This window comes from Delphinus delphis, chromosome X, assembly GCF_949987515.2.
Source record: "Delphinus delphis chromosome X, mDelDel1.2, whole genome shotgun sequence".
Classification (NCBI taxonomy): domain Eukaryota; kingdom Metazoa; phylum Chordata; class Mammalia; order Artiodactyla; family Delphinidae; genus Delphinus; species Delphinus delphis.
The window spans coordinates 14,468,683-14,491,672 of record NC_082704.1 but is presented as its reverse complement, the minus strand read 5'-3'; the positions used below and the strand labels follow the sequence as shown (position 1 = coordinate 14,491,672).

The 22,990-nt window shown below is 43.5% G+C and overlaps 1 protein-coding gene and 1 non-coding gene across 2 annotated transcripts in view; both read right to left on the bottom strand.

The window, feature by feature from the left end:
- Positions 1–12,114, bottom strand: part of GPC3 (glypican 3) — a 444,448-nt gene extending 432,334 nt beyond the window's left edge. Inside the window, exon 1 of the mRNA XM_060001704.1 lies at positions 11,779–12,114. Within this exon, the coding sequence (XP_059857687.1) occupies positions 11,779–11,953 (175 nt within the window). The 5' untranslated portion in view covers positions 11,954–12,114. The remainder of the gene's footprint in view (positions 1–11,778) is intronic.
- Positions 12,115–22,557: 10,443 nt separating this feature from the next.
- TRNAA-CGC (transfer RNA alanine (anticodon CGC)) lies at positions 22,558–22,630 on the bottom strand. The gene has a single exon. It is a non-coding gene; the product is annotated as a tRNA-Ala (tRNA).
- Positions 22,631–22,990: the final 360 nt, after the last annotated feature.

The following is a 22,990-nucleotide window of genomic DNA, read 5'->3' as shown; positions in this document are numbered from 1 at the left end:
GCCACACTTTAACGAGCAAGGCTCTAGTAAGAAGAGAAAAGTACATAAATAATTACGAGAGCAAAGGAGAACCAAGGCCATGGGAGAAGTTCACTGATAGCAGGGTTCAAAGGGAGAAAGGATCACATCTAGTCATGGGGAAACATGAAGTGATTCATGAAGAAGATGACATTGTACTGACACCTTGAAAAGTGGGTAAGACGGCAGCAGGCACTGATGAGAGGAAGACAGTCAGGTGGTCTGTAAGCAGAGGCTGGGAGACAGACAACTACAGGGTCCTTTCAGCAACGAGTGCCAGCCTGTTACGCTTAAATAGAGGGCACACATGTCAACAGGATAAGAGTGAGAGGCATGATGGAGGGAGACTCGCAGGACTTGGCCATTTAATTTGGATGTGAGATGTGTAAAAAGAAAAGTCAAAGATGATTTCAAGGTTTCAAGTTGGGTCCCAAGCAGAGATGCTATCACCAGAAATACAGAATGTTGGAGAGAGGCCGGTTTGTGCAGATAGGAAAAGAAAATGATGGACTCATTTTTTACTGTGTTGAAAGTGAAGTGCTGGCAGGACTTCTGGATGGAGATATCTAGCAGGAAACCGGGAAATACCGAACTGGACAGCAAGGAAGAGGTCAGGTTGGGAAGAGATGGAGGAGTCATTCAAGCAGCGAAGATAATGAAGTCATGGGAATGGCTGTGGGAATGAACAGAGAGAACAGAAAGGGCAAAGGACAAACGCCACTGGAACACTTGCATCTAATAAAGGGTGGGAGGAAGAGCGTAAACAAGCAAAGAAAGAATCAGTTTTACAAATAGGAGGGGAACCCAGCGTGTACAATATCCCAAAAGTCAAAGGAGTGTGGGAATTTAAGTCAAAGACTTTATATCCAGACCATATTCCTTCCCCTCGTAATCCAGTGTGTACACTGGAAAGAGCATGAGCTATGGAGTGAGACAAATCTGGATGTATAATAAATCCTGGCTCCACCACTTACACAACCTTTGGGAAAGTAAACCTTTCTGGGCCTCAATTTCTTCATCTGTGAAACGGACATGACATCACCTACCTTTCAGCTTTGCTGTGTAGATTACATGAGAGATTAAATATAAAACAACTGACACGTAGTAGGCACTCAGTAAATTGTAGTTTTCATGCTCTTCACTTGTGGCCCTTCCAAACTATTCCATCAACCTAAAAGTAGCCTCAAAAAATCTACCTAAGAACAAGGAGTTTCAAGCTTATGTTGAATGAAAATAGATACCCTGATGAAGGTAAACTCGTGAACAGGGAAATTAAAGAAACCATTATGCCAGAGAAACAGAAAATTATACAATCCTCTCCCCCAACCAACCAAAAAAAAAATATCACATCCCCATAGACACTTAAGTAAAGATCAGCCCAATTACACAAGTATTCCTAGTATTTGCTTGGAACCACATGTTTCAAAGGCTAGCCAGCATGGCCCAGTCTGAAATGGAATAGAGACCAGAGCTCCAAAGCTACACAGTATTACAGCATTCTTTCTCCAAAGGGGGAGAGCCAGAGGGGCCTACATGTTGGAACCAAGCCGATCTGTGGAACTCAGAACCTGCAGACACTTTATGAGTGGCTGCATTGTTTGCACATAAGATATATAAAAACAAGGCTTTCCAGACATAAATGTAATGTATGATTGTGAAAGACCACCCACTGCTAAGAGTAACAACGACTTTCAAACAGTTTAAATGACACACATAATTATTAATTATTGCTATCAAAAATAATAGAAATCTGATCCGTTGATTCTAATGTATTTTTCTACACAGAAGTATGTGTGGGGTGTGTGTGTGTGTGTGTGTGTGTGTGTGTGTGTGTTGGAGTACATTATCTTATTTGCAAAGTCTTGGACTATGACAACATATACTCATACTTTTAATCAAAAGAGTTCTTAAAGTCTTTGGCAGTTTTTAAAAAATCTCGCCAGATGTTGGCAAAACACATTTTAAGACATGTCACATGCAAAAGCCTGGAAAATATCATCCACACCCATGACTTCCAACTTGAGCCTATATGTCGATGAGTCCCAACTATGCTTCTCCTGAACTCCAGAAGAGTATATACACTCTTTCCCAGTGATCTCATCTATCCCCAGTTTTCAATTACCATCTACATGCTGACAATGTCCAAATATGTTATCTCCAGCCCTGACTGCTCTCTCTTCTATTATCCAACACACAACCCCAACTACCTACCAGACATTTCTGCCTCAATGATCAAAGGACCCCTCAAACTCAACCTGTTGAAAATCAAACTCATTATTTCACCCCTCAAAAATATGTTCCTCCTGTGTTTCACTCATTTATTCAACAAATATTTACTGAGCACCTATTATCTGCTGTAGCCTCACCACCCCGCAAAACTAGAAGGTCTAGACTCTCCCTTCTGTCCTCATAACCAGTCACCAAGTCATGTCTACTCTACTTCCTCTATTCTCTCAACTTTATCTTTTATTGTCCTAGTTACTGCCCTGGCTTTTCACGTGTATTATTAAAACTCCCTGCCACCACTCACTCCCCACTTATCCTCCATCCTAAGTAGCGTTTCCTCTTCTTAAAATGTTTTCATGGCTCCTCACCAGCCTTGGATACAGTCCAACAAAACTCCTCAGCATCTCCTACCTACTTTTCTTTTTCATCTTTCCTCTACTTTCCCCACATCTGTACTCCAAACAAGCCAAACTAGTCCAATACAACACATATGTCATTTTGTCTCTTAAATCTGTACCTTTGCACATACCGTACAGGACAGCCCACTTAAGGCAACTAGGCACCCTCTTCCATAGCTCAGCAGCACCCAGATCCCCACTGGGCACCCAGCTCATCATGCTGCCTTGACATCCATGGTTTTCCTTACTGGGTCCCTCCCTAAGCAATGGTTTATCTTATTCATCAGCTCAGTACCTGGCATAGAATCAGTGCTCAATAAATGTTGGTTGAAGCAAAGAATGAATGGAAAACTTTTAAATATTTATGCAGAGATAGCATATAAAGTTCATTATTAGTAGGTTCATTTTCTGACAATTTCCATCTGTTTTCCAAAACAGTTAAATGTGGTTCCCCAATAAAATCACTCCATGAAACCTAACTTGAAGTGCCTCTTGGGTCACAGTCTCATTTCTACGGAGCTCAACACGCAATCTAGCCAGTGCTAGAAGTAGTTCTCCAAAATGAACCAAATTCACAGTATGGGTTAACCATCACTACTTCAACAAGGATCACACCTCTGTACTTAGGGAAATGATGGAACTTTATAAATGAGCAGTAGCTCTATGATATCAGTGGCAATTAGCTCTGCAACAATTTGGGGCCAATCCAACTGAAAATGGTTTACTCGGGCTCTGAAAAGCTGTACCCCCCAGTTCTTCCCAGTGTAGGTTAGGCTTATTCTCTAGATTATTAAGGGGGTACAGTTGTAGGGATATTTTATATGTGTGTATGTATGAGTATACAAATATGTGTGTGTGTGTGTGTGTGTGGAACCAAGCAGATCTGTGGCACTCAGAACCTGCAGACACTTCGAGTGGTTGCATTGTTTGTACATAAGATATATAAAAGCAAAGCTTTCATGACACAAATGTAGGGTATGATTGTGAAAGACCACCCACTGCTAAGAGTAGCAATTCACAACTTTCAAACAGTTTAAATAACACATAATTACTAATTGTTGCTATCAAAATAATAGAAATATATATTCATACATATGTATAATCTATGAATATATATGTAAAACATATGCAAATACCACATTTAGATAAAGCTGCAGCTAAAATCTCTCTCTACTTGTCACTTCCTCCTCAAACTTTAGTTTTGAAAGAGGGGCAACAAGGCTCCCAGGGCCACAGAGAATAGAGAAATATGCTTCAACTTCACCACCCCCCTTCCTCAGTCTCTGCTGCAGATCAGTTCAGAAAATGATACATTCAGAGAATCAGTCATTCTCTAGGTATATGCCATCCTAGGACCTCATTTGACAGTGATCAAGTCCTCTAGAATATGTCTTTAGGTATTTATTCTTATAGTCATTCCAACCTTTAATAATAACTCTGTACAAGGCACTCTACTCGCCACTCTAGAGGATACCATGACAATCAAACATGGCTCCTACATTCAATGGGCATAGGGTCTGTCAGAGGCTATGAATAAACTATGGACTTCAAAAAACATGGATACTAAGTAAGAAGTATAAATAAGGTAATTCTGGGAACCGAATGCAATTAGGGCATATCTCTGTATTATCTCTGCACACATGATAATTTCCACGTTCAAATGTTTTCCAATCCTTTCCGTCTGTTATGTGCCAGTTAACTTTCTGATATATACCAGAATGAGGGCTCTTAACCTACTCCCTGTATCCATCACCCTAACTCTTCCTCTCTTCACCACGTTTCCCTCAGCTTCAATCATCCAGACCAAAATCTGACAAAGAGCAATGGAGAATCCCAGGATGCCAGAACACATACTGGAAGTATGTATTATGCAGAGTGTGGGAGAGAGGGAAGAGAACCGTAATTAAGAAGGAAACTACGCAAATAGAATTCTAACATTATTTTTAAATGATCATCATTTCTTTCTCTTTTCCCCTCTTTCCTACTTGGGCCTGTATCTGAAAGAACTCCCGATGGGTCATTGCTAGCCAATTTTGAAAGTATGCCCTAATGCATACAGAAATTAAGAGGACTCTCAGGAGGCCCTTTAGACTACTCCAATAAAATTCCCATGGCTGAAACCCACTTTGGATTATGTCCTTTTCCACGTACATTTATGAAGTTTGATGTTATAGGTAAGAAACACCAAACACTGAGGGAAAACTTATATACATTTAGTGTATGCTTCTGTAACCAGTTGCATTATTTTCACACTAAATACCACAGATCTGTAAAGTGAAAATAAATATATGCATTTACGTATACGTAAATATATTTATTTTTATACTACTTAAAATAACCTTGTAAACAAGCACAAGCTACTTACCTCTTGTAAGACTTGGCTAGTCTACTTTTTCCAGGGAGTTATAGTACAGCCAAATGAATTAAGTCAATGTCCTTTATCACTTACCCATAGACAACAAATGGATTTTTGACCTGAAAAAGTAGTTACTTTTTTAGAAACCTTAGTATATTGGTAAAAAGGAAGCAACGACTTAAATACTGGTTTTACGGAAATTTTATGGTTACATTTATAATTCCATTCATTCATTTAGCCTACAAATATTTATGGGGTACCTATTATTTGTACTATGCACTATGCTAGACACTGACGATACAAAGATACATAAAATACAGCCCCTATAACCTTGAGGAGATCACAGTCTAGTAGGGAGGTACAGATGATCACAAACACATACCTTAAAGATACCATAATAAGGATTTCTAATTTTCCAGTAATAAACTTATATTCAAAAGGCAGAGTCAAAAGGCCAGTTAAAATTCTACTCTAAAAGTTTGCTGAATTTATAAGAAATAAATGCATGCTTCATTGTGGAAATTTTGAAAAATACAGAATACTCTCAAAATCATCACTTCTGAGAAATGTACATCTTTCAGGTGAATGGCTGGAATACAGTGTGTGGAAATTTCATTTATAATGGCTTTAACTTCTCTGTTCCTTTTTACTGCCACTTTCACTAGTATTTTATCTCTCTTCCTATCAATTATTTATCAATATAAGCCTATTAAGTATACTTCAAAGAGCTTAGTAGATTTACTAATCTAGCATATAAATACAATTTCAGCTACTAGGCATAATTAACTGTTCAGAACACTAGCAAAGCATTTGGGTCCTAACATTGACTCCTTTTTCCTCATGAGAAAAAATACAAACTCTCAAATAAGGCTTTATGTAGCTACACACACACAGAGGCAAAAGTGAAAGTACCTTCCTTGTTAATCAATGCGGATTCATTTTTGTTTAAAAATGGCAAACAAGTATTCCTAATAATTAGCACTTGGATAATTAATATTTCATTGGCCTAATTCGAAGAAGAGAACTAATACTTTACTTTGTATATTCAACAAGGTATTCAAGTGAGACTATAAGGTCCCAGTGAGCGTTTTCCCCTCACACACAGCATTTCAAAATGCACATTTTCTCTGCTGATATGCTCACCTTCGGGTTGCTTTGTGAATCGCAGTGTTCCTGTCATTACGTTTCAGAAGATAAATTCCCATTACTTTATGCTGTCTCTAAAGCCAGTCCGGGGCCCACGACTTGGACACTATTTTCTGATGCTCATTTCTTAATGGAGTGCTGGGGATCCTGTTTCAAGCCTGACAATTTGCTAAATATGGGCAGATGACTGGGGGATTTTTCTGCCCACACTTTCCATTAGACCCTAGATTACCAAAAACATCGAACCTGCTTAGAAGCTCAGCTAGGGCTGAAGAGATGCTGGCTCCGGGTATGGTCTCTGGAATTGAGCCTGTGCACAAATTCTGATCCCAGGTTACAGAAACCTGTGAGGTACATCAACAGGTCCATGCATGTGTCACAGCTCAACTCCCAAATATGGTAATGTCAACATTAGTGAGAAAGGTCTAGCTGACATTAAATCAAAGAGAGTTTGATTTAAGAGATGTCTTACAATTTATGTGCTATAATTGGTGATCTTTAACGATACTAGGGCAGTCATAACAATGTTGCTAATTTCAATGTGTTCTCTGGGTACTCAACATTCATAAACACTGCCTGATGGTAAGAGTCGCCAGCTAACTGAGGTAAGCCCGAACCAGTCTCCGGTCAAAATATATGCAGCTTGAAAAGTTTGTCCACATACCCCAATAATGTCTCATAAAAATCTGGACTTAGACTTTTAAAATAAGTAAGATGAGATCTAGCTTAAGAAAGTATTTGAGAGTTTCATAGAAGAATACATAACGATCTAGAAATTCTATTATCAATTATTTACTAAATGCTCTACGGTACTCTTAGCATTGTGCTCAACACTGCATCAAATACAGTGCTTTCCCTTTAAGGAGCTTATAATCTAAAACATACAAATAACCATATGCAGAAAAAAAGCGAGAGATCAGAGTAAAAGGAAGCATTCACAAAAATGTACAAATTCAGCATGCCAGAACTTTTCAGTTGAGCAATATGATCCCCAGTGAAATTCTTTCCAAATGATGTATCGTGTGCACAAGTTATAAGTGATTATCTTCAATTTTCTTAGAAATGAGTAATAAGATACCTCTTAAGAACCATGCTTTTGTATATGCATCAAACACTACAGTTGGCGTGGTCCTATTGATAACTGCCATTTAAGGAGAACGTATTTTCTGCCTTGTCTCACATCAGACAAATCCAGACCTCTTTTCTCCCAGGTTGGTAATAAGCTGCCTTTTTCTAGGCTACAGTGAACAGCAAACATTGCAACTCCAAAGATGGAAGCAGCAGAATGCTCAAAAATATTGCATCAAAATATTGGATACAACCTACCAGCCCATAAGAAAAAAAAAAACACATTGCAAAACTGACACCATCTGTGTCATCTAGCATCCATCAAAATCCTCTTATGCTTGTATTTCCTAATGCTTACGAACAGAATTTGCTCCAAGAATTAAGAAAACTTTTTAAGATGGCGGCCCTATTAAGCGACCTCTCCCTATCTCCCACTTCATCTCGTCAGTTCTTTTCCCTTGCCCAGGCTGGCTATTGTGACCATTTCAGCCAATTTCCTGGAGGTATTTTCTAGCCCTTTTCACCCTATTTAATCCCACAAGTTTCCTGAGAAGCCTGTTTACTTGTATGCTCCCCCACTAGACTGTGAGCGCCTTGACAAAAGGGACTATGTCTTACTCCTCTCGGCACCCCCAAAACCTAACACAGAGCCTGCCAAGCGGCAGGCAGTCTGAGACTCCTTTCAGGCCAAGGCGCTCCACCGACCATCAGCCGTCTCCTCAATCGGATCGATGCTTCCCTCTGAGAACATCCCGTTACCGATCACCAGGATTAGCGTAATAAATATATTCAGACCACATTTGAGAGAGTTCTCTAAACTATTCCAAGTTAGCACATGGTGATACAACTTTTTCAAAGTTTGAACAAATCACCTGCTCACTCAACTGTCCAGTGCAATCTCAGAGGAGAGAAACCCCTCCCACACCTCACTCTTCTCTCCTGACTTTAGGACCACTAACTGCTTCCAGTTAATTGGGGAACCGCAGCTGGTAACCCGGAGGAGGTTACTAGTTCTCATACTCTAAAGCAACAACAACGAATACCAAACTCTCTTTTCGAGAACGTTGATTTTTATTTTGATGTTGTTTCATCTATTTGAGAAAGTCCAAGTCAGTTTTGGCTTTTCAAGGCTGCCTTTTACCCATTCGGGCATTTGGCCTCCTGGATTGGTTCTTGCACTTTCCAAGGCCCTCTAAGGCAAGATTCCTCAGTCTTTGGGGAGTTGCAACACTACCACGGTTTGTTTGATTTTCTCATTCCCATCGTCCCCTTCACCACCACCCCTACAAAAGTGGTGTATGGCATTCATAAAGTGAATTACACTTGATTTTTGTTTAGAGGAGTTTTTTTTCAGACTTCTGTAACATTCCCTTGAGACAACTGGAAACATCGTTGTCTGATTACTAGCTCACTTTCCTCGCCTAAAATTGTATCCATTCCTGATTGCGCCTGTGGGTAGGTTAAGCAAAACAAAATAAACATCTAGACTTATGAGCTCATTGGCTTTTTTCTGAATTTTTCTAAATTAAATAAGGGCAAAAGAGCTGCACTGAAAGTCAGTTATATGGATTTTTCTGCCAAATGCTAACTCTGTGTGCCTGGTTTCCATCTGTGGTGCTTTCCAAGTTACAAATCCTTAGGAAAAAAAAGAGTGGGGTACGAAAAGATCTATGGATTTGGGGGGCATGCTATTTAGAGTTGCTATCCTGTGCCTTTGAACACTGAAAGAAATGGGAACGTGAGATCGTAAGGCTTTAGATCAGCTTTGTGGAAGTCTAGTGTAGTCCTTCAGCACCAGTGATTTATTTTTTAGGCCTGCTGATTTCAAATGCCATTTAGTCTCATCCATATTAGCATAAGAAATGTACCTTATCCACTCTAACCCAATTCTGCTAATGGCCTAAGTTAACAGTCAATCCCATGCTCCCCCTAAGTGAGACAAGACATTCTTGAGGATTTCTCCTTACTGTGACCAAATCTCGTTTTATCTGGGACAAAGAAAGCTTTAATGCAGTTAATATAGTGGAGCAGAAGAAATGAACACGGCTTAAAATAGAGATGGGAAAGAAAAGTCAAGCGGTCATCACGACGGTTCATAACTATCAAATAATTTGCAGCTCTCTTTCAATTTCCAACCACTGAACGACAGCAGCAAATCACACATTTATTCACTTTGAAATTATGCACTTGCCATTGTATTTAGTCGGCCATTATCGTCTCTTCTCTGAAATACTGATGAGCTCTTTCCACACACGGACATTAGGATTTTTACCATGCTTTCCATATCTACAGTGACCGTATTTGTCCAACTAAAATTCAGGACACGTGGTTTCATGCCAGGACAGAGCACTGGAAATCTGCACCGTCCCAGAAAATCCAGGCTATATGGTAGCTGTGTGGGTATCACCATGTTTGAAATTTGGCTTTGCTCCAGGGTGAGTCAGAACAGTGCCTGCCACGTAGAAGGTGCTCAACAGGGCATATGTTTGTGAAACAGAAGTGAAGTAGGGAATGTTGGGTTTATACGGTAAAGACCCTCGGAAAGGGATTTTTCCCTATAGAGTTTGGGAAGTACTTGAGGAAAATGAAAAATCTCCATTACGAGTCCCTGCTCTCTGTATGTAACATGGCCATCCTTAGGCCAGGAGTAAGGGAGCTTGGAAGGAGGGAGCCCAGGCCATATCTCATACACACAGTGTGTGGGCCCTCCCAATACTTTTATACAGATGCTGCAAAGAGGCAGGCAGCCAGAGAGCTGGGGGAGGGCAAGGGAGGGTGAGCTCCTGCTTGAGCCTGTGTAGAGGGGGGTTGCTAAATGAGTATCTGTGCATTCCCTCTGGTCTTTTTCCTCTTTTAAGCACAGTCTTCACCCCTTGGCTTCAAACCCGCCCAGTGTGGCCCCCACTCCAACCCTGGATCCATTCATCTTGTGGGGGGGCTCCTCCTGTGAGGACAAATTTTTACATTACCAACAAAAGCATGTTCTCTGGCCTTACCAAGCTAATTACCAGGGCACTTCGAGGGGAGAGAGAGATTCGCCTGCTGTTGCAGCTCTGTGGAGCTGATTCATAGGTTGCCCCTTACGGCTCCTGCACACGCCCACGTGGTACGTTATTAACACTTAACAGAGGGAGAGGTAGTTCTACCCTTCCTTAGAGCGAAATCCTGCAAAGCAATATTTAACATATGCGCAAACGCATTTCAGTCACCAAAAAGGGTGAGCAATTACCTTTGCAACTAAACAGCAGGCTCGCTCGGCTCTTTTCATCCACCTAAAGAAAAGGCTGAGGGCGCGCTGGCTGCCTAGGTAACCTCCCGCTAGTGAACGCTCGCCGGCAGCGCCCACAGGGCGCGCATCGCATTCACAACTTGGCCCAACCATCAGGCCCGCCTCCCCGACTTGTTGAGAGCCACGAGCCAAGTTTTGGCGAGGGCTGCTCCCCGATCCCTCGGAAACGCGGGACGCGCGCCTCGCTGGATGCCTGGGTGGCGAAGAGACACCGGAGGCCACAAACGTCTTACGGTTTGTGAATACAGCCAGCCGTTTCTTAGAGCGCACCTCTGATAAATAAACCTGTTTGAAGCCGACTCTTCTTGCCTGCATTGCCAGTGTAGCAACTTGTCCTAATTGGATTCTAAGGCAGGCTTTTAGGACTCCAACCGTGGGACAGTCAATCACACGAGGCCATTAATATTCATCTGTTGACAGCGGCAGCGCTCAGGGGAGGCTAAAGTATGCCCTTACAACACGACCTGATTGTGCAGAACAAAAGGCAAGCGTTCAGAAACTTTCCTCCACCTAAAATCATCTCCCCTTCAGGGTCCAGCCTGTCAAGAAGGCAGATGAGTTTGAGAAGGGGAGGAGTTAAATCATCTTTGGACTCCTGCTCCCCGGGCCAGCGGCCCGGTTTTGGAAACGATTTCGCCAGCCTAGAGAAGAGACGCTGTTTTGAAGGAAAAGCCTCAGTCCTCCTCATTTGGGGGACCCTCCTGCCTACTCAAAAGTTTCCCTCCGTGTGTCTTTACCTGCCACTGCGGATTCGGAGATCTGTCCTCAACTTTGCCTGCACTTGGGCCCGCGAGCCTCGGGAACCCAGGCTGCGGAAAGGAGGGCGTGAGGGCAGGTTGGGGAAAGAATGGCCGGAGCCGCGGTCCAGCTGAGGCTGAAATTCTGGCACGTACGTGCGAGCGAGGGTGGCAAATTCCAGAGGCACCAGCTAGGATGTGGGGCGCCAGTTCGCCGAGGCGGGGAGAACCAGCTCCAGCCTTCCTGCCCTCCCCCCAAAAATGGGCGCTCGCTAGAAAGGCCATGCTCGCGGTTCCTCCCAGTCGCACCTTCGCTGACAGCCCAGCAAGCTTGGGAGATGCGGACACGGCCCACATATACCCTTCTTCCCTTTCTCGGAAGACCTGGCCGGGCGGCCCGGGCACGGCGACCACTCCCAGGTGCCCGGCCGCTAGGCTCACGATCGCGGCCCCGTGGGACTAGCGCGCTCGGGTTACCTCCACCATGCGCCCCTTGGCTCACCGCCGGGCGCGGGGAACGCGCGAGGGACGACTCCTCACCTGGCACCGGGGTTTCAGGCACCCACTTGAGTCCGGGCTGCAGTCTCTGGAAGAAGGAGCGGACCTGGTGACAGGTGGCGTCCGGCGGCGGCGGCGGGGGCTGTGCCTGTCCCGGGCAGTCCAAGCTGAGCAGCATCGCCACCACCAAGCACGCGGTGCGCACGGGCCCTGCCATCCTGCTTCGCCGGGAGCGAGGAGAGAGCGGGAGAGTGGCAGCGGGGGCGAGAGCGGTCCCAGGACTCAGCAAGCCTGGCAGTGGCCCTAAGGAGCGGGAGACGTGCCGCTACCCAGCCGCTGCAAAAGTTTCCTCGCAGCTACCTGGGCGCTGGGCGAGGGCGGGAACGGCTCGGCGGCTCGGGGCGGGGCGGGGTTGACCGGGTTGGGGCGGGGCGAGGAGGGACCGGGTGGGGCGGGGCGAGGCGAACTGCGCGGCCGGGGGGCGGTGGCGGCCGCGCGGCGAGGCTGCGGGCACGGGGCTGCGAGGACTGCTGGGGCACCGCGGCGCGGGGACCGGGCAGGAGCGGCGCGAGAGGAGGACGCGGAGCGCGTGCGGTGGCTCCTGGCCCCGCAGCCCAGCTGCCGGCTCGCCGCCGCTCTACACAGAGAGCTCTGGCATAACTACTGCAGAGGGGCTGCAGGCTCGGGCGCGCTGATTGGCTTCCCAGCAGCCGTCCCCTCTGACTGGCTCTGGGAGAAGTTCCCCAGCCTCACTCCTCCTTCCCGCCGCTCATTGGCCTACAGCCGAGAGGGCTTTTCCCTTTAGGATTTTTGCAACCTCTCCATCCTTCCTTGGGGGTGCGTGGGGGTCCCTGGCTTCGGTATCCCTCCTCCCAGCCCGGTCCAGCTCGTCTCTGGCCACAAGAGCCTCGCAAGAGGTCTTCCTCCTCCGCACAAAATCCACCTCCTCTTCCTGTTCTCTGAGGAGCTTCCCTCGAACCGTTTTCCCAACGCAGCTCTGGCCGGGTTCGGAAACCCACCCCACAAATAGTCCCATTCAGGGGCAGCTGGGGACCGCTGGCAGAGAGGGGCAGGAGGTTCACAGCCTGCCTCATCTTTGAATACTGTACCTAAAAAGTCTGACAGCCCGTGGGGCTTACTAGATTTAATTTAATAGAACCACGCAAAGTCAGAGAAGTCACCTGATCCCAGGATGAAATCTGTCTCCTGTAAGGTAGCTCCTGGTGACCTTTCATGAAGCAAAGCATAACTGGTGACAACAAGATAACCTGGGGCTTAAAGTCAGCCTAACTCATTAGAAAATTGTTTCACACAGCAAATTCATTGAGCCAGAGCTAGCCTGCTTGAGACGTCTCCAAGACCCAAATCCCCACCTCTCCTGTTTAAATGTCATCATCTGAAACCCAGTTCTTTGAAAATCAGATACCTCTCAGAGGAGGAATGTATTTGGTCATTACCCATATGCTCCTAAGTAGGGATCTTAAACTCCCTGGTTCTTTCTGTGACTCCCACACACACCTAAGCACAATGTCTGGCACATAGCAGGAACTCGATAAGTGTTTGTATAATGAAATGATTTAACACCTCAGTGTGAATTAGTTTATCATCTGATCGTGTTGTCTCTGATCTAGGTAAAAGCAGGTTTAGGTAAGGAAAGAAAAAGGAGAGCCTCCACCCCAGGAATTCTCCAATGAGTACCAGCCAGGCCAGGGGCGGAGAGGAGAGGTCGTGTGCCAGAACTTGTGGACTGAGAAGAGAGGCAAAGGAAAGATAGGTGGCCGAGGAGCTCATTCATTCGTTCAGTAACAAATATTTGCATTGCTGCTACATGCCAGACACTGTGAGATACAAACAGACAGTGGGATACAAAGATTAACCTGTGGTACCTGACCTCAAAGAGCTACAGGTCTTGTGGGAAAGACAACTAAACAGAAAAATGTTAACACAGCATGTGGTAAGTGCTAACATAGAGGCAAATGCAGAGTTCTAAGAGGGTGAGAAGGCAAGCCACAGAAACCTTCCCAGAGGGGGTGATGCCCTAAACTCAGGCTTGAAAGACCAGTAGGAGTTGAGGTGAGAAAAGAAGATGGGGGAAAGGGGGGCAAAGGAAGAGAAGCAGGACGAACAAAGATTCTGACAGGAGAGAGCCTGGCATGGCCCAGTGGGATGGTGGGAGGTGCAAGTAATGGTTTCAGGCTGGGGAGTTAGAAGAGCTACAGCAGCAGAGGTAAGCAAGGGTCAGATTATGCAGAGTCCCCAAACCATGCAAAGGAGCCTGGGGAACCACTTAAGGAAACTCTAAGCAGACAGGTGACATGACCTTATTTGCCCCATGAAAAGATCTCTCCAGCAACATTGTGGAGAATGGCTTGGAGAAGGAAGAGGTTTGGAAGCAAGTCAAGAGGCTGTGAAAATAATCCAGACAAGAAATGATAAACTCCTGTGTCAGAGGAGACTTGGAAAGGGAAAGAACTACTGGAGATATTTAGGAGATAGAATTCAAAAGGCACCTAGTGGATCTGGGGGTTGGGAGAGAGAGATTCAAGGACGGAGGGCTCATTCATTCTTTTTTTTTTCAACAAACATTTGAGTGCAGCCTACGTATCTGGCATTCTTCTCCTACTTCATAATTTTGCCTGGGGCTAGGCCTGCGCCTGCATTGAACATTTGACAAATGACATATCCACTTTAAAAGAAACACCAATTAAGAGTCATAATTTGGCTGGTGAGTTTGATACGTTCCACCTGTGGAGCCCTGTGACCAAAGGGCAGATTGGAAGGCAAGCATTGATTGAATTTCATGACCTCGCAGAGGAAGACATGACCTCCCATAAATTCATGATCTTCCAGAGCTCATGCAACGAACTACAAAGGCAACAGTTGTTTTCAACTACTGGGTACTGAGTACCTTGAAAAGAGGGGCTACGACTTCTTATTTTTAATACATACTTTTATATCTAATACACTTTGTATGAACCAGAGCAGTGCTTCCCAAAGTGAATCCCTGGTGGTATGTGGGCCAGTGAAGTTTTTGGTTTTTTTAAAATAAATATTTGTTGTAATGTGGATCAGAAATTACGTATATACGTAGCAGCGTATCCAACCCATGACTTCATTAGGACAAAGCTAGGTAGACAGTACTGTGATAAATTCACTTCAATAAAAACGTGAGCTGGCCTAAAATAATATTAAACAGTATTGAGAATACGAGGATATAGCAAAACTTGTGCGGTGGTATGTGAAAGACAAGGATTTGGACTTAGGTCGTAAGCAAACTGACCCTGAGGTTTTGGCAAATATTTCTTTGGCCTTAAAGCTTCTGCGCCGCCTCCAAGCAGCTACATGAGGGTTTTAAGCCGACCTAAGGTAGGAGTTAATATAACTTTCTAGGCTTAAGGAGTGGTTGCATTTTTTTAATAAGTGACTCTCAAAGACTTTCTAGCCTTCCAGCCCACAAGCTGTAACTCTAACAGTGGAATTTCAAGCACTGGAATAAGCACCGAAGAATAGGTTTTTGGTCAGGAAAGCCTGCAGGGGCACTACGGACAGCTGTCTATCGAGTGTGTGGAATTTTACTGACAAAATCCAGTTCCTTTACCAAAGCGTCAAATCTGTTCCTTTATATGCTATATACTGCTGACATGGGTGACTATGAATTAAGATCGGGTTTTCTCTTTCCCTTTTACATAAACAACTGTCTTACTTTTCAAGGCTCCCTTCCTCATATTAGAAGTCAGGCCAATGACTCATCCTTATTCTTCAACTAGAAGAGACAAAGAGAAACAATCAGTCTAGAAACACAAAAGGATGTGCTGATTGAGCCGGTGTTCACTTTCTACAATTCATGGCTCTGTGCTTTCAGGCCCAGTTGGAAGCATTTAGATAACACCATTGGGCCCCATTTTCCTCTTTGGGCCTCAGAGGAAGGCTACCTAGCACAGCAGGCCCAGAAGAACTTTTCTTCACCTTTCGTTCCTAGTCTCCAGTTTGAAAGAATTCGAGAATTCCCAGCTGTAGCCAGCAGCTATTATCTTGCTGTATCTGGGAGGAGAGTCTGGTTCCATGGCTCCAAAAGCAGCATAAATCAAGGTTTCTGGGGGAGGGTTAAGAAAGGGTGTTCAGCAGCTGCCGCCATGGGAGGGGCTCGTGCATAGCCCTGCACGCGGCCACACACGCACACACGGTTTGTCTTGGGCCCGGTTCCCTTTGCCGCCACAGGTGATGCTCTCCCCTCCCCAGCCCCCTGAGGTACACGGCATCTCCTCCCCTTCACACCACCCTCGAAACCTGCTTTCTGAGAAGAAATTTTAAAACTCATCCGCTTACAGGGTATACGGTTGATAGGATACAATGGGGCTGCTCACCCAGGGGTAGGGGTATTGAAACAGGGATCAAAGCTTTAAACCGAAGGAACAGGGCTCTAAAAACTGTGGAATTCCAGGCATTTGCCAGTGGGAAGGGAGTGTTTAAACTGAGGGGCAATGAGGCCTTTTTAGGTACACCTGAAATCACATCATGTAGACAGTTGCTTCTATGTTAGACGGGTGCTGTTCACAGTCAACACCTCCCTAGCCACACCTCTGCACTCTGGCACACAGCCACTTTGTCTCCTTCTCTTGCAGTGTATGACTCCTTTGTGGGACAGAGGGGAGGGGAGGCGCCAGGCACACTGATCCCAATTCTCCCAAATGTATAAGCTATGATCAGAGAATGAATTATGGTCCTTTGGGAGAGAGTGTTCATTCATTCACCCCAGCCAGCAGGCCAGTGCAATGTAAATGGTAACTTTGTAAGTTGAAAGACTTAAAGCCGTTTTGAAAATTGCATAATAATCCCAGGTAGAATTTGGCTCTATGTGTATGGAAAATTAATAGGTCCGGCTGAGATGCTTGCATTATGAGTTGTGGATGGATAGCCTCTCCCCAGACCGGGACTATGCTTTGCCCTCTCTAAATCCACAACGTGTACTGAGGTTCTTGTAAGTTAGAGTTGAAGACTTTGAAAAAAAACTATTGAGATTTTTATTTGTGGCATCATGTTGATTGCTGTAAATAAAAGATTATTCTATTCTGTCTTCGTTTGTGTCAGGAATATTGATCTAGATTCCTAACATATTTCTTCATACCCCTAGTCCATTGAGTTTCGTTTTTTTTTTTTGATTGGGCAGATATACTATATGTATATCTAACATTTTGTCTCTATTGCATAGCAGGGTCGGTTTTCTATTAAAATTTAAGGGGGTTGTAGTTTGGTGATTGAGAAGATGGTAGCTTTAAATCTAAAGGTTGGTGACGCCTGAGGCACAGCTTTATGTGCCACATGGCAATTTGTTTTGCTTTGAATTATTGTATCCCCCCAAACACAGTGGCTCAGGTAATGTAATATATTTATTTTGCTGTATGGTGTGTAGAATCTATAAGTAATTTTACTAAGTTCTTTCTGGGTCTTTATGCTCTGGAATCTGGGTCCCCAATAGGTCAACAGTTGATCTCTAACCATTGACCTCTCACATGTTTGCTTCCCTCAAGGTCCTTTCCCCTCCCCACAGCTCCCTGGATTCCCAGCAACACATGGGAGGAAGTCAACAGCCAGCCACCACCACAGACAGCAACTCATACTTTCAGCGGCCTCGTCCATCCCGCTTCCCAAGCCTCACCCACAGTCCTAAGTCTTGGGGAATTTCAACAGTAGCGTCTCATATGAAAAGGCCATCCCCACCCCTACCCCTAACTCTATAGTTATTGTAAAGTCTATCCATTAGGAATTGTGTTTTTGAGAGGCAGTATTGGGAAGGAGGGGAAGAGCAGTACCAGAACATTCCATGCCTTACCAACCAAGCCCAGAGTCGGCTATACTTGTTGTACCAACACCTGGGGTGACCACTACATTTGCCACATTGGGTAGCAAATGTATGTTTACTTTTTTGTCTCTACCATGACTTGTGAGCTTTAGATGCGCAGGAGCTCATATTAATGTCAGAAAATAAAAATAATATTAAGTAAATTGATCCTTCACTACAGACTGTTTGAGAAGCATTATGCTAAGTATGTGCTTTGGCCCATGGTAGTCACTGAGTAAATGTTTTTAAATAAAGCCCTGAAATGCTTTTCTTTACAAAAATAAATTCCTGCATTCCCTAATGATAGAGAGTTCCTATTAAAAGCACAAGGCATAAAAACTTTCCAATAATAGGTAGCCCATTTGAGGATAAATGTCTAACTAAAAGATTTCTCCTACAAAAAGTATCCCACAGGGACCCTCTTCTTCTGTGGCTCGCTCTTATTCAAGCAATACTCAGAAGTCAGTAAATATGGTTTGCATGAGATTTTGCATCTCAGTAGAACTTGGTGTAAATCACAGATTGGAGGTTGAACTCCACTACCTTCGTGTTTTATTTTCTCCATTATTTCCCCGCTAATTTATGTCATGTTTTCTGTTGTAAATGAGATGCTAGCCTGTGTACCAAAACATAGCAAACATACCAAAACAAAGCAAGATGATAAGATCCAGAGGGAAGTACTGCTTCCTTGGAATGCCTTCATCTCATTCATTCTTATAACATGTCAGAAGTATAGCAAGTCTCCCCTGCCATAAATAAATTGTATGTCATTACTCAGAAGATTTAAGCTCCGTTGGATGTCTCCAGTCGTTCCCTAACTGCTGTTAAACTTATGGTTAATGTCATATGGTTTGTTAGCAGCTTTTTGTCTGGTATTGTTCTGAAGTTGTTTCGTGTGGGAGTATCCTGTCTTCCCAAATAGATTGGGATAATCGAAAGAGCAGAGGACCAGCAGTCCAAAGAGCTGGTTTCTAGTTCTTGTTCTGCCACTCTGAGCATTGTGACCCTGAATCAGTAGCTTAACATCTCTGAACCGCAGCCTCCTTAACTGTAAATTGAGGATGGCGGACTACATGCTCTCTAAGGTTCCTCCTACCTCTGACAGTCTGTATTTCTATGGTTGTGAACTCCTTGAGGGAAGGGTTCTTATACTTCTGTACCCAGAATCTGGAGCAGTGCCTAGAATGTATAGTAGGGCCCCAGTACATATTTATTGAATGCATGGCTGAATGCATCCCTCACAACACAGACCCCAGAAATGGCTCCATAGGAGATTCTCAAGAAATATTTGTTGATTCATCAGTGCGCTTCTTAATCAAAGTACTGTGTACAGATGTAGAGAACAAACGAATGGACACCAAGGGGGGAAAGTGGCAGGGGGGCGGGGAGTGGTGGTGGTGGGATGAATTGGGAGATTGGGATTGACATGTATACACTAATACGTTTAAAATAGATAACTAATAAGAACCTGCTGTATAAAAATAAATAAAATAAAATTCAAACAAAAACAAAGTACTGTGTACAACATTTAAAATCTAATTTTTCTCCTAACGAGCAGCACAGTAATGCTTGTTGTAAGCAATATTGCAAGAGTGGAGATATAAACAGACATACTTCTGTTGTATTTTACCTCCAGAAATCTAAGTCAGAGACTTCTGTAATTAAGTCATTAAAATTTTTAAATAACTGAGGCTTTGATGTTGACTCTTTAAGATTGTAAACTACTAAAGGTAAGAGACTATGTTTACCTAAATCTTAGTGTATGGGGGTCTAACAAATTATTATATTGTTTGGAAATTATGGTAATAAACTTTTGGGAGTGTTTATTATTAATTTTTCCCTGTTGAAAACCTGTGTCAATCCTATCTATGGAAATCTTTCTGAAATGTATTACGTATTTCCCTGCCTTAGTAAACAAAGTATGTGAAATCTAATCTATTCTATTCTTGATACTCTGTTATATCATATTCAATTTTTGTACTATGTTACGAATCTACAGAAATGGTGAGACAGTGAGCTGAGCCTGTACTGGGCCTACTACACATCATGAAACTTGCTTTCTTAAAAACAACGACAGGAATCCCCTGTAATGATTTGCCCCTTCCTCTTTAACATATGATATAGAATGCACAGATGCATGCCCTCCTGCATTGGTCTGCTTTTTACAAATTATAGTTCTGGGGTCAAAGGCTAAATTAGCCCTTCCTGGGATGTTCCTCTGGTTTTAGCACGAGTAACTTCAACCTCTCAGTCGATTTCAACCCACCCTCCAGTTTACTTGCTTTAACTTATGTTGCAACACAGTGATCACAAGAGTCCGCTCGGCGTGGTGGAATGGGCATGGGTTGCAGAGTTCGATAGTCCCAAGTCCAAATTTTAGCTCTATTACTTACTAGCTGGGGGACCTTGGACAAGCCGCCTTACCTGGCTGAGACTTCACTTACAAAATGAGGATTAAAAGCTTAACCTCGGTTGATAAATGGATGAACAGATAGATCCATGTGATAATACAAGTATAGTACAATGCTAATTGTAGAATATAAGTTGTCAGGATACTAGTGTCCACTATAATATTCTTTCAGCTTCTATATATGCTAGGAAAAATATAACCTTGGAAGGTCTTTGAGAGACTAGAGATAAAATAGGTAAAGCTGCTGGCACGTTGTAGGTATTCACATTATCCTGTGAACCTTAAGGTTATTTCTTTTAAAGGCCATCAAAGCCAGGTTTGTTTGTTTGTAATAAACGTTAATTAATTTTTTATTACCAACGTTTGTAGAACAGTCACTATGTTCTAATTACTGGTGATATAGTGATGAGGGCAAAATTTTTGCCCTCATGACCCTTAACCAGGTTTTGTTTCGGTTGTCAGTTCATTGCCAGGTTTACCACGATGCCAGCATTGGAAACGCCAGATTATCAAGGTTTCACATGATTCGTAAGTTTGAAGGGGGCATATGCTCTCAGAGGGTCTCCTTTAACTTCACACTCTCGGCCCCAGCTCAGTCCTCCTTCAGCCTCCCTTAAAACAGGTCCACCTGGAGGGTATAAGAGCTAAGCAGTGTTCGGTGATGGCCAGAGTCCAGCAAGAGACCTGCCACGGGCCCAGGAATTCTCAGACACCGATTTTCCTTTCCATTTCCCAGGGCTTAACCTCTGTCGTTTGGCCTCCCCAATTACAATTACATTTCCAGACCTTTTTTTTGGCCTTACCCTCAATTCCCAGCCTTGGTAATGGCTCGTATTTCCTGGATGTAACTACAGGAGCTCAAATTCACTTCTGAAAAAAAAGTTTTCAAACTTGAGCTTGCAGCCAGATCTACCCCAGATTTAAACTTCACAGTCTCACTCACATACGCTCATACCATTTCTAATTTACCATTGTAGGGAAATACCATGCTGTATTTACTTTTCTTGTTTTCTGTTTGATACTAGGCAATGAACTGACTCTTCTTCAGAGGAAAAAGGCCAATGATATCCTGACAACCGGAAACAATGCCAGTCCCTTGGCTGGTGGTCTGCATGTGGAGGAACAACATTTACCCCACAGATGGAAGGGAAAGTTCATCTTCCTCCGCATAACTGCTCCTATGGCAAAAAGGTCATTTAATCCCATGCCAGCAGCTAGATAAGATGAAAATATAAAGCAGGATTCTGTGTGCTTCTAAATCATCTGGGGTTTACCAGATGCCCCTACACCACTCAAGGATGGGAAACCCTGGGACAGTTAAACAGACACATCAAAGAATGAAGGATGGATTTTGCCTATTGTCCTTTTGTATATTTTCACAGATATGATTTAGTTCTTGACTCTAAAATGAGAAGAACAACAGGTTATTTTTCTATGAACAGTTGTCTTCACAACTGAAGCAGCCATGATTCTGAAATCCAGGGAGAAGTTCTCTCTTTCTCACTTAGTTTTGCTGCAAATAGAACTTGTAATATTACTGATTACTTTAACACATTCATAGTGTCATTAATACTGAAAAAAATTTAAGCCTGCCAAGTTTTCTTAGCCCTATGCTAATATTACTGTGGATTCTCAAAACTGAGGCAATATATCCATTCATCCCCATTTTTCCGTAGAATTTGATCTTCGGGGGTGTCTGAATCCAACAAACAGGGATTAAAGTAACGGTAACACACAGTGCAATTCTGTGACCCGACAACAAACCTCTTGATCTGAGAAGGAAGGGTCAAGTTTTCAGGACTACCTGATAATCCCAGTTAAATTGTCTCCTTTTAGAATCTCTTACATTTGTTTAAGACTTCATTCTTCTTACAAAGGGCTTCCCCATACCTTATTTGGATTGTTCTTCCCAACAGCCCACTGAGATAGACCAGGCATGCAAATATTATCACCCCCATAACATTGATGAGAAAACCTCTGAGATTCAGAGAGTAAAGTGATGTTCCCAAGGTCACATAGCAGGTCAGCAATGAAGACAGGACCATAACCCAAGTCATATACCTCCAATACCTCCAAACTAAAAACTCCCAACAAGCCACGTGGCAGTGGTTTAAAACCTAAATGTCATAGGCAGAAACTTTTGAATGTTATCCAGGTGTCTTTGAAAGCTTCACGGGAATCAATACTCACCTTAAAGAGCCAGGCATAAAAAATGACATGTTATGAAAAACATGCCCATTTGGGATTTACTAGATGAGAGAGAAAAGTTGGGGACAACAGAGGCAGGGCCAGGTTTCAAACAGAATATTTCTTGTGCTCTTCGATTCACTGCAAGCAATGACCTTTGCACAAGATAGAAAAGGTACAATGCTGGCAGTAGAAAAGTGAGTTTGTGTCATATAATTCACTCAAAATTTGTGAAAAAACTGGAAGACATTTTGGAAATCACCCCTGCGGTTTGATTTCTTTTTAATGTTTATTTATTTAGGCTGTGCCAGGTCTTAGTTGCAGCATGCAGTCTTCTTAGTTGCGGCATGTGGACTCTGAGTTGCAGCACGCATGAGGGATCTAGTTCCCCGACCAGGGATCAAACCTGGGCCCCCTGTATTGCGAGTGCAGAGTCTTACCCACTGGACCACCAGGGAAATCCCTGCAGTTTGATTTTAAATGTTTGGAGAACCTTTTCTTCCTTGTAAGTGAAAAACCTAAGATGGTTCAGGGGAAGTCTCTCTGTTCTACTTTCATCATGTTATCAGTAAGGTAAATGAAGAAATCAAATTAAGTCCACATGAAGTAGCCTTTGAAAGCATCTGAATTGCACTTCCTCATGCCAGCAGAATTTGACAGCTAATTATGGAGACCATAGATGATACAAAACTCAGGACTTCTCAAAATGTAGTAGTAACGTCTGGGTAGGGAGGACTGGTTCCGTTCATTACGGGAAATTCACAGCTTCCCTCAGGAAAAGTGGTTCCATGGGTCAGAGTCAGGCCTCATGCTTGGAA